The sequence below is a fragment of the Elephas maximus genome, chromosome 2, assembly GCF_024166365.1.
Source record: "Elephas maximus indicus isolate mEleMax1 chromosome 2, mEleMax1 primary haplotype, whole genome shotgun sequence".
NCBI lineage: Eukaryota > Metazoa > Chordata > Mammalia > Proboscidea > Elephantidae > Elephas > Elephas maximus.
In genome coordinates this window covers 39,869,223-39,881,427 of record NC_064820.1, presented here as the reverse complement: position 1 = coordinate 39,881,427, position 12,205 = coordinate 39,869,223, and the positions used below count along the sequence as shown (strand labels likewise).

Genomic DNA, 12,205 nt, shown 5'->3' with positions numbered 1-12,205 from the left:
ATGTGGGTCCTGGTGGTACAGGTACAGTATGCCTTATGTGGGTCCTGGTGGTGCGGGTACAGTACACCTGGGTCCCAGTGGTGCAGGTACAGTACGCCTCACGTGGGTCCTGGCAGTGCAGGTTTAGTATGCCTTATGTGGGTCTCAGTGGTGCAGATACAGTATGCCTCAAGTGGGTCCTAAAGGTGCAGGTACAGTATACCTCATGTGGGTCCTGGCGGTGCAAGTACTGTATGCCTCACGTGGGTCCCATTGGTGCAGGTACAGTACACCTCACGTGCGTCCTAGCAGTGCAAGCAGAGTACACCTTGTGTGGGTCCCGGTGGTGCAGGTACGGTATGCCTCATGTGGGTCCCGATGGTACAGGTACAGTACGCCTATGTGGATCCAAGGACTGATCCCTCCTGGCCCCTATTCTCCCACTAAAGCTAAAGCTTCACCTGCTCCCAGCTCAAATACCAAAACCAAAAAAACCAAACCCTGTGCCGTCGAGTTGATTTTGACTCACAGCGACCCTATACGACAGCGTAGAACTGCCCCACAGAGTTTCCAAGGAGTGCCTGGCGGATTCGAACTGCCCACCCTTTGGTTAGCAGCCATAGCACTTAACCACTACGCCACTGCTCAAATACATGGAAGCAAATAATGTTAGAGGGACATTCCCACAATGCTTTAAATCATCTATTCTGTCAGAACTTGGGTGCCCACCATGGGCTGACTACAGTAGCAACTAAGTTCTATTTGAAGCAACAGCACAATAGCACTTAAAAAAAAAAAAAAAAAGACACTGGATTGGGAGTCCAAAGCCTTGAATTCTGGTTCTGGCTCTGGACGTTCTGTATTCATCCTTTCCCAAAATCCTTGCCCTGAGGAAACTGAAACAAGCAACATGGGCTATAGAGATCAACCCAGTATACTGCTGCTTGCTGGTGGCAATGTCCCAGCCCCTCAGAGCTGTCAGAACTGAGTATGGTAAAAGCTCTGCTATCCCTCAGATTTAACTCCCAAAGTCTAAATCTTTGTCATTATCCAACCCAACCAAGGAGTTTCAAGCCTTCAAACTCACACTTGTACTCCATGGCAGAAAGTACTTTACTGCTTCTAGAAATGACCTTTCTAGCCTGGATTTGTGAGATACTAATGGGTCCAGGCCAGGACAATTCTGCTTTGCAAGCTTTCTGGGTAAATCACAGAGGACCCATCTAGGGAGATATCTCCCAGCCTTTCCTAAACCAGCTGCAGACCGTTTTTTCACAAGTATACTTCATGATCATTTTCTTTCTTGGCCAGGAAGTCAGTTTAAAAATTCCTCTGTTGACAGATCATGCTCTGGAAGCAGGCTAGTGCCTGCGTTCAGATAGTGAGGGCCATTACTGTGCTATCTCAGTTTCCTGGATTTTGAACACTCTTGCTTATGCCCTTGCTCAAAGACCCTAGTTCCCAAGTCTTTGACTCACTCCTAGAAACACACACCTGGACTCTCTGACCTCTGCAGCTACCTCCTGTTTCTGGTCCTTTGGTTTATGACTCCACTATAACCATAAGTATCTCACCTGTACCCTTATGAAGCCTGAGCCTAGCTCTCTGCCTGGCTACCCTTGTTCTCAACCTCCTACCTCAATATCCTAATCCCTTCTGAGTGGTGTCTTACAAAACGGGGACACAGACACAGAAAGGCACACACACATGGGATTACTCAAGATGTACTTGTTAAACCTTCTAGAGGAAATTAAAAAACTTTTTTTTTTTTTTTTTTTTTAATTAAAGGCAATCAAACAGCAATAGGAGGAACCAAACGTTATGTTTGAGTTTAAAGCCAGGAGCATGAGTACTCCAAGGAGGAACGCACAGTGAACCATGTGGGCAACTTCACGCCAGGTGGGCTAGCTCCTAACTATGCTTTGCTTTATTTTCTCCCACCATACAAAGAAATCAAATACCTTCCTCTACTACTTCATGCACGTCAGTCTAGTTAAGGGAGAACTTCTCAAATCATGGGCACTATTTTTAAACTGAAACAAAAACCTAATGAGTTTTTTGGTTTTTTTTTTTTTTTTTTTACCATGTTTTCCTTAATCAGCACAGCTGTTTTCTTCTGGGATTGGGCTAATTTGTCTTCGGGAAGAGACATGCAGTCTATGATCTTCTCCTCCTCCTTGGATGTAGTGTCTTCTTCACTCTCTCCAGAACCCTCAGTGGGATACAAGTCATCTGTTTGCTGGTGTGCTAGGTCACTGGTTTGCTGTGACCTGTGGGTATGGGCGGTGAGGGATGGAGTCAGGATTTGGCTTTTGTATACAGCAAACAAGGTTAAAACTAAAGAATATACCCCTCCCAACTAGGGGCTAGATATATGATTTCTGAAAAAAAAAAAAAGCATGAAGGAGTAAAGCTGAAGTGTTAATTTACGAAACCTTTAAAGTCCAGCCTTAGAACAGCAACATGGTAGCTCAAATTCAACAGATTTGGCATCCCACCCACCTGTAACAGCTCTGCTGGTTACGAACCATATGACCTTAAGCAAGTTATTGTTTAATTTACTTCTCTGTTGAATGAGAACTATATGAGTACTTACCTGATGAAGCTATGGGAGGATTAAATTAGATAATGCTCAAAAATCACTTAGTACAGTGCTCTTTTACCATTAGCTATTGTCATTATCATTATCATCAGTGCCATGATTTGGTTTCTTTATCTATAAAATGAGAGTATTGCATTGGAAGTTCCCAAAGATTCTTCTGGTTCTAAAAGTCTGATCCATAGCAGGAAAGAAAATGGATATAGTAAACTAAAAAAAGACACCTAACATTTTGAGGTAAGATTTTGCATGTCCTCTTTCATGTATCTTAAAGAAAAACTTCAATACGTGGTGGCCAACTAACTAAAGAGGACATGAGTCCCCCCAGAAGGAGGGGAGGGAACCCCACACTGGATCAAGTGCAGACTTAGAAGAGAAATGGCCCTCTCAGTTGTTAGAAATAAATATGGTAAGAAACTGCTATGCAGAGGCATGTGGGCAAACCAGGTGAGGGCTAGGAGAGCAACTTTTCTTCCGGCCCACGTCCAAGCAGGGTCCCCTTCTGCCCAAAGACAGAAGCATGCTTTCAGAAGACATGCTAACTCAATGGAAAAGTAAGGGAAGGCTGGCTATGCAATGTTATCCAAAGACGTGTAATAAACTTGCCTCTTCTCTGTCTGGTGAATTCTGTACTCCCCCTTCATGACACTGCTCAGATGTCACCTCTGCTGGAAGTCTTGTCTAAATAGACTAGAGATACACACACCCCCTAAAGTGCTTTAAAAATTTTGCCCCTTGTAGATCTTAAAAGCCTGTGAGTGGCCATCTAAGATACTCCACTGGTCTCACTCTGTTGGGAGCAAGGGAGAAGGAAGAAAACTAAAGACACGAGGAAAAGATTACTCCAAAGGACTAACGAACCACATCTACCACTGCCTCCACCAGACCAAGTCCAGTACAACTAGATAGTGCCCGGCTACCACCACTGACTGCTCTGACAGGGATCACAATAGAGGGTCCCAGACAGAGCTGGAGAAAAATGTGCAACAAAATTCGAACTCACAAAAAAAAGAGCAGGCTTGCCTTACAGAGACCAGAAAAACCCTGAGAGTATAGCCCCTGAACACCCTTTTAACTCAGTAATGAAGTCGCTCGTGAGGTTCACCCTTTAGCCAAAGATCAGACAGGCCCATAAAACAAAACAAGACTAAAAGGGCAGACCAGCCCAAGAGCAAGGACTAGAAGGCAAGAGGGGACAGGAAAGCTGGTAATAGGGAGCCCAAGGTCAAGAAGGAAGAGTGTTAACATGTCGTGGGGTTGGTAACCAATGTCATAAAACAGTACACGTACTAACTGTTTAATGAGAAGCCAGTTCGCTCTGTAAACATTGAAAGTACAATTTAAAAAAAAAATATTGCCCCTTGTGAAAAATGGCGCGGTGGCATCAGACCTCTAACTTCGCAAGGCAGGGAGAAGAATCAAGATCATCAGCATCGGCCCAAGGCTGATTCCTATGAGATGGAGGTCAGACGTACCTCCTCTCTCTATCTTTTTACCAATTCTGACACCAGCCATCTCTTCTACTTCTCTACTGAGTTCGATGATTCATTGCAATAGCCACACAGAACTCATAGAGCATACCCACAGTTAAGGGGTTTATTAGGGAAGTAACAGGTTACAATTCAGGATCAGGAACAACTCAGGATACAGTTCTTCAGTCAGGACAGCTTCTCAGCCATGCCCCCAGATAGGCCTCTCTCTCGGCTCTCAGTCCCTCAGCCTGGCCTTTGCTCTGCTCAGGCAAGTGTTACAAAGATCTAGCTCTGCTAATAAGTGCTCAAAGGCATCCCACTCCAGCAGTAAACCTCCTGCCCAAAGGTGCTCAGCTCTCTCACTCCGTGGATCCATATGCCCGCTATAGCCACCTCTCTTCATGGCCCAGCAAGCCCACTGTGCCATCTTGATCTGGTCTCCTGGTTTTCCTGCCACTGTTTCTCTGTCACTGATTCTTGCCATCTTATAACATCTCTGGTGTTATAGCTCTCTCTCTGTTTTCCGAGTCTAGGAGGTTCTCAGCATAGGGACCCCAGGTCCAAAGGGAATGCTCTGCTACCGGCTCTTCTTGGTGGCTGTAAGATCCCCCTCTCTCTCCACTTCTGGGATGGGCTCCCTTTAAGCCTAGTGGAATGGAAAAACTGACCAATCCTCTCATTAGAGTTCTATACACCTTATCTGTATGGTTCCACCCCTGCGAGGGTTCCCTGTACCTTATTTTCATTGTTAGCAAGCTGTTCAATCCCCTCGGTGGGCCATAAGCACCTTATTTACACAGTCTCACCCAATCATCCCAATCATTTTATGGGAGTCACAAAACCATCAATGACTAGAAGGGCCATATTAAATAATTCACTGCACCACACCCACAAACCTCCACAATAGTAAGAATGGCATTATGTTCTAATTTTTTTTCTAGGGAGGTGGTCTTTGTTTTGCTTTTGAGTCTTCTTTGCCTTCCAGCAAATGAACTCTACTAGGGAAGGGCTGAGTCTCATTCATTTCTGAAACACGGATACTTGACCCAGAGTAAAAACAAATAAGGGTTTGTTAAATGAATGAAAAAAGAAAGTGTCTCTGGAATGCCTGAAAAACACTGAAAGAGAATCTATGGCAAGAGACCATAACCTCAAGAAAACAAATAGAATATTTAGTACCTCAATATAAGATTTTACATAGGCTGCACTTTTCACAGACCTGGAGCAGAAGTTATCTCTATTGCGGTCACCAAAGAGATTACTAATTAAAAACTATAAGCCCTAAACAAAAAAATATGTTAAATTCAGCCTTGCATGTAATTAAGCTGAGGCCAGAAGGAGCAGGTTTCAACAGCAGAAACCACAAAAGAATGAGAAACACTGAGGTCTCGACAAATGCTTTGACAATATAAGACCTAAACTAGCATTGACCATCTTGGTATAAAAGATAAGATGGCTGAGGAATACTGACCACTTACATATCTAGAAAAGGAATCAAAATAAAAAGAATAATCAGGTTGAATGAAGGGCCTGCCTTGCCAAACTTACACTTATTCCAGGTTGCCAACATAAATACGAATTCTGGTTAGTTTATCTCCAAGAAATTCTACTGGTGAATGCTAGATTTTTTTTAACTTTATTTTTATAGCTATATAAAACTATTTTATAGTTATTTATCTGATCCTCAAGATATTTTATGAGGGAGCACAGTGTTGCACTATCCAACATGGTAACCACAACCCACAGATGACTACTGAATACATGAAATGTAGCTAGTGTGAGTTCAGTTGTACCATAAGCATAAGACACACACTAGATTTTGAAGACTTAGTATGAAAAAAGGATACAAAATATCCATCAATAGTTTATATGATACTATTTTAGATATATTGGGATAAACGAATTATAGTATTACGATTACATTCACCTGTTTCTCTTTATTTTTTCTATGTGGCCACTAGATTTTAAATTATTATCTACGTGGCTGGCATCTGTGGTGTGCATTATATTTCTTTCGTACAGCACTTGTACGGCTTAGTGGTTCTCAAGTGGGAGTGATTTTGCCCTGTGGATTATTCTGCAAAGTCTGGTGACTTTTTGGTTGTCTCAATTGGGGGAGATGCTACTATTATCTGGTGGGTAGAGAATAGGGATGCTACTAAACATCCTATAATGCACAGGACAGGCCTCAAAACAAAGAGTTATCCAGCCCGAAATGTCAAAAGCACCAAGACTGAGAAACCCTGGTATAGAGGAATAGTTAATGGACTTTGGAGTCAGACTGCTCAGTCTGAATACCACTTATTAGCTGTGTGGCTTTAGGTAAGTTGCCCAGCTCTCTCTGATTCAGATTCCTCATCTATAAAATGGGGTAACAGTACCTTCCTCATATGGCTGTGGGAATTAAATGAGTTAATATGTGTAAAGTATTTAGAACAGTGCCTAGTGCATAATATGTGCTCAACAGCATTAGCTAATATGATACGAACAATTGTTATTTACTCATCATCTCTTTATTTCATGAAACTGAATTCTAATTTACTCATTAACTGTTATATACAATGCTCTCTGACTTCACTGATCTTGTTACAACTAACTCAATCTTTACTTTAAAACACTTAACATTCCCTTAAGTTAGGAAAAAAAATTATTTTCCATTCTGCATTGGTTGTACAAGTACAAATGGGTTTTACAGCAGACTTGTTATAAAAACACACTGCAGAAATGGGGGAGGAACAATTCAGAAAAGGCAGGTGAGAACAGCTGCACAGCTTGAAGAATGTAATCAGTGTCACTGAATTGTATGTGCAGAAATTGTTGAATTGGTTTAGGTTGTGCTATGCATAGTTTTAACAACAACAACAAAAAAAAGTATAAGAAATAATGATAGGGAACTCCCACCAGTGACTCATCCGCAAGGATATGGTCTTGGCCTTAAATTGTAAATTGGTGTAGAAATATAGTCGTGTCCTAAGTTAAAATAAAATGCTTAAAGTACAAAAAAGAAAAAGCCTACATCACAGAGGCTCAACCTTCTCTTCTACAAACTGTGCATACTAAGCTTCTCACCCAGGTTTGCCTTGAGAGGAAAGCCCCAGTGTTTCAGACTGGTGAGTGTGACCTCAAGGCTTTGTAGTACTTACAAATGGAAGCATGAGTCCCAGTCACTGTCATTGTTGACGGTTGGAATGCGGATGGGGCTGGCTCGCATCTTCTTCCTACCAAGAAGCACAAGTGAGGCCAGCGTGGCCAAAAACGCTTAGAAGCTTCTTCTGTTTTTCCTCTATTAGATGCTGTTAACATTAAACTGAAACTGCCCAAATATACAACCCATCCTAAATCCACAAATAGATTACACACATTCATGTACGGAGACCCTTGGAAAGCAGAAATTAAACAGGGTTGCTAAATTAAATTTCATTCTCCGAATTTCTACTCCACATTACTTCTCCAAAATCTTCAGCCTTTTTTCTCCTCTTAAAAATCAAACACATTTACCTATTTACAGCATATTTATTTACATACAGCTCCTGGATCATCAAAACTTCCATCTCCTACGCCAGTCAGATAATGTTTTTGCAGGTATGAGAGCAAGCTGGATCCAAGCAAAGCGCCAGTTCTCAAGTACAACCAAAGTATGGTCAATGTACAGGTCAGTTCCCTTCCTTTTCCTGGGGCCATTTCACTATTCAATAAAAGACCCTGGTAAAGAAGCTAAAACTCGTGTCTATTTTGGTTCTCTTGTGGGCTGATGGGGAAAATTGTCGGAACTCATGGAGAAAAATGTGGTTTCTCTCTTGCGAAATTCAACTCTCATGGCTATCCCTGTAGCTTAAACATCAAACCCAAGTCGAATGCAGTTATTTATTGAATATTAAGCCCACCAAGCCGCTCCTCATTTCACCCTGCAGAACGTCCTTTGTTCCACCTGAGTCCTGAGTCGCTCTCTCTGACTCAGGCTCCGGAATATCCACAATCTGAAAATCGGAGAGGAAAATTTACTAACTTCTCTTTCAGAACCATGACCAGGTCGAAAGGGTCTGACCTCTTAAACTCCTCAACTCTGTTCCCATGAGGTTCCACACAACCTTTAATTACAGAACCAAATTTTGACCCCTCTCTCAAATACAGATCCCTTCTTCCTTTTCTGCTGTTCCGCAGCAACTTCGTGAATCCTGACGCCACAACCTCCCAGCGGCTAGTTGTCCGAACTCCTCCCAGCTTCTTTCTGGTAGGTGGTGCTCAGCCACAGAAGTTCTAACCCGATCAGCGGGGCGACCTCGCCGGCCAGGCCAGGGTTCCGCTGCGTACCTCGCCGGGGCTCGGCTTCCGAGGGCGGCGTCAAGCTCCCGGACTTGGACGAGCTCGTTCTGTCGCTTTGCGGTAGCGAGACGCTCTGCCAGGGATGCTTTTCTCCTAGGCCTCCCGGGCTCGGCCCCGGAGACAATGGCGTTGCCATGGGAACAGTACGCTGCGCTCGCGTTCGGAAGTGGAGCGCCCGCGCCCGTAGTCATGGTACCGCAGCGCACTTCCGGCCCTGGGGACTCCGAGCCGCTCCGGCCAATCGCAGCACACATAGCTCCACCGGGTTTCCGGTCCCCGCGGGCGTGACGCACGCGTTTTGAAACTGGTCTACAAACTTGCTTCCCTCCCTGTGATCCGTCCACTGTTGCTTTTTCTCGAAGGGACCCACCTAGGTGAAGGCGCAGGTAGTGGAGATACGTTCCGTCCAAGAAGCGCCCGATTCCGTGACCCTACCTCTGTAAACCTGCAAAGTGCGCGGGGCTGTGTCCAGCGACACCCTCTCCTCGCCCCCGTCCCCCCCCCCGCCCCCCGCGCTCTCCTTTACGTGCACCCTGCACCTCCACAGTTTCCCGAGTGCTCCAGCTATTCGGATCCCAGAGGAAAGACTCAGCTTTAACTGTCCATGGTGGTGGGGTCACTTACTGTGCTACCTGTTTCATTAAGATTTCAGGGATGCATGGTAGGAGAGCAGAAGACAGGAAGTAAGCATTAAAAATGGATCACTAGTTCAGCTAATGGTTAGCATTCAGAGAGTTTTTTCGAGGGGGGACGCACATTTTTGGTGAACACCACATAGACCTAAGTTACGCAGCCGTATATTCTTTTATCATCACCCCGCTTCAGTGGCCTGAGATACATAGTCGTACTCACTCAGATTGGACAGGTGTAAGAAGAGGGATTGTGCCATTACTTGCAGAAGTGACCAACATGCCCAAAGAACCGTACCTTCTCTGGCAGTCTTGTTATTAAGGGTGTTACGAACTTTGAAATGGACTAGCCCTTTGACAAGTCAAGTTGAAGCTAGTATGTCTGTCTCATTTTCAAAAAGAGAAGAAGCTGGTAGAGAAGGAAAATATTTACTAAGAACCTAAGAGGTGGTGTCTGTTCTTCCCAGTTCTAGGGTTGAAGTTTAACTGCTGTTGATCCAAGACTGCCAAGACAGCCTTTTTGGTCTTAGGTTGGAGGTGCTATTTAAATGACTTTGCTTAAAAGTATCCCTTAAATACGATTTGGAGGGCTTGTCAACCCAAGGTATAAGTCTGTGCTCAAGCTCTTGAGCCAAAATTTTAGAAAGATCTCTCCCTTTTAGGCTCTAAGACAATGCTCAGCATCGAGGAATGGTGAGAACAATGAACCTGGCTTCAAGACACTGAGCTCTGGTTTTGACTTTGTGTGGCCTGGGACCCAGGGCCCCCAATTTTCTTGCTTGTATAATAAGCATATTTGTACCATTTGCTTTCCAAGACTTCCTTCCAATTCCAGGATTCTCTGAGGGTAAGTTGTGGATTTTTGACTCTGTGAATAGTATTTAACATGCATGGGGAAAAAGGGAAAAGCTGGTCTCCTTTTTCTCTTTAACACTTGATTTTCTTTCTCTTCAGTAAGTGGATCTTCACCAAATGGAAAAGTTTTAGTTCTCTGTCATTCTGGGAAATACCTATGAGGTGATTTCTAACTGTACTAAACGTAAGTTCTCTTTCCTAAACATTTGTTTTTGTCAAGCATTGTGAAGGAAAGTACAGTACCAGAAGAGACATTGAGTTCCCATTCGTAGAGCTGACACTTGATTTCCACCTCCATTGAATTACTTCTAATGCTGATTAACTAACTGACAGACATATGGAGGGTTTGTGTGTTGCTGTGGTGCTTGAAGCTATGCCACTGGTATTCAAATACCAGCAGGGTTGCCCATGGCAGACAGGTTTCAGCTGAGCTTCTGGACTAAGACAGACTAGGAAGAAGAACCTGGTGGTCTACTTTTGAAAACAATTAGCCAGTGAAAGCCTTATCAATAGCAGTGGAACATTGTCTGATATAGTGCTGGTAGATAGCCCCCCAGGTTGGAAGGCACTCAAAATACGACTGGGGAAGAGCTGCCTCCTCAAAGTAGAGTCAACCTTCATGATGTGAATGGAGTCAAGCTTTTCGGACCTTCATTTGCTGATGTGGCACAACTCAAAACGAGAAGAAACAGCTGCAAACATCCATTAATAATCAGAACCTGTACGTAGACCAAGAGGTAGTCGTTGGAACGGAACAAGGGGATATTGCGTGGTTCAAATCAGGAAAGGTGTGCATCAGGGTTGTATCTTTCACCATATCTATTCAGTCTGTATGCTGAGCAAATAATCCAAGAAGCTAGACTATATGAAGAGGAATGTGGCATCAGGGTCGCTATGAGTCGGAATCGACTCGATGGCACTGGGTTTTTTTTTTTTTCCTGGGTGGCATCAGGATTGGAGGAAGACTCATTAACAACCTGCATTATGCAGATAACACAACCTTGCTGGCTCAAAGGGAAGACTTGAAGCACTTACTCATGAAGATCAAAGACTACAGCCTGCAGTATGGATTACACCTCAACATAAAACAAAAATGCTCACAACTAGAGCAATAAGCAACTGTATTAGTCATCTAGTGCTGCCATAACAAATACCACAAGTGGATGGCTTTAACAAAGAAATTTATTTTCTCACAGTCTAGTAGGTTACAAGTCCAAATTCAGGGCGACGGCTCCAGGGGAAGGCTTTCTTTCTCTGTAGGCCCTGGAGGTAGGTCTTTGTCCTCGATCTTCCCCGGTCAAGGAGCTTCTCAGGCACAGCGACCCCATGTCCAAAGGACCAGGCTCTGCTCCTAGTGCTGCTTTCTTGGTGGTATGAGGTCCTCAACTCTCTGCTTGCTTCCTTTTCCTTTTATCTCTTTGAGAGATAAAAGGTGGTGCAGGCCCCACCCCAGGGAAACTCCCTTTACATTGGACCAGGGAGGTGACCTAAGTAAGGGTGGTGGTAGAATCCCACCCTAATCCTCTTTAGCATAAAATTACAGTCACAAAATGAAGGACACCACACAATACTGGGAATCATGGCCTGACCAAGTTGAGACATTTTTGGGGGGATACAATTCAATCCATGACAGCAACATCATGATAAATGGAGAAAAGATTGAAGTTGTCAAGGATTTCATTTTACTTGGATCCACAATCAACACCCATGGAAGCATCAGTCAAGAAATCAAAAGACGCATTGCTCTTAACCACTACACCACTCAGGTTTCCTTGTTTTATATAGTCCCATCTAATCTTTGGCTAAAAAGTGGACTTCAGGAGTAGCTTCAGCTCAGAGTTCGAAGGGTGTCCAGGCGCCATAGTCTCAGGAGGTTCCTCCATTCTCTGTCAGACCAGTAAGTCTGGTTTTTTGTGCATTTGAATTTTGTTCTACATTTTTCTCCCACTCTGTCTGGAACTTTCTATCGTGATCCCTGTCAGAGCGGTGGGTGGTGGTAGCCAGGCACCATGTAGTTCTGGGCTCGGGCTGGTGGAGGCTGTGATTCATGTGCCAAGGCTGTAATCTTTACAGAAGCAGACTGCCGTATCTTTCTCCCGCAGAGCAGCCGATGGGCCTGAACTGCTGACCTTTTGGTTAACAGCTGAATACTTTCACCACTCTGCCGCCAGGGCTCAGTGGGGCTTATATAGTAGGTGAAAATAAACGGCTAATAGTAAACAATATGGTGTCTTTGTGAATTAGAAAAAGGCACATGGTTTAGGGAGTGTCATGGATTGAATTATGTCCCCCAGAAGTATGTATATCAAATTGGCTAGGCTATGAGTTCCCGTACTGTGTGACTGTCC

General features: G+C 44.0%; 1 protein-coding gene across 7 annotated transcripts in view; it reads right to left on the bottom strand.

The window, feature by feature from the left end:
• The window catches only part of TTC23L (tetratricopeptide repeat domain 23 like), an 81,281-nt gene extending 72,724 nt beyond the window's left edge, over positions 1-8,557 (bottom strand). For 6 of the 7 annotated variants that reach the window (XM_049862077.1, XM_049862066.1, XM_049862058.1 and 3 more), the window contains exons 1-3: positions 7,549-8,455; positions 7,194-7,268; positions 2,063-2,249 (exon numbers count right to left, since the gene is read on the bottom strand). In XM_049862077.1, the coding sequence (XP_049718034.1) occupies positions 2,063-2,249; positions 7,194-7,268; positions 7,549-7,601 (315 nt within the window). In that variant the 5' untranslated portion in view covers positions 7,602-8,455. Of the gene's footprint in view, positions 1-2,062; positions 2,250-7,193; positions 7,269-7,548 lie in introns of all 7 variants that reach the window. The other variant, XM_049862081.1, reaches the window with a different exon arrangement.
• Positions 8,558-12,205: the final 3,648 nt, after the last annotated feature.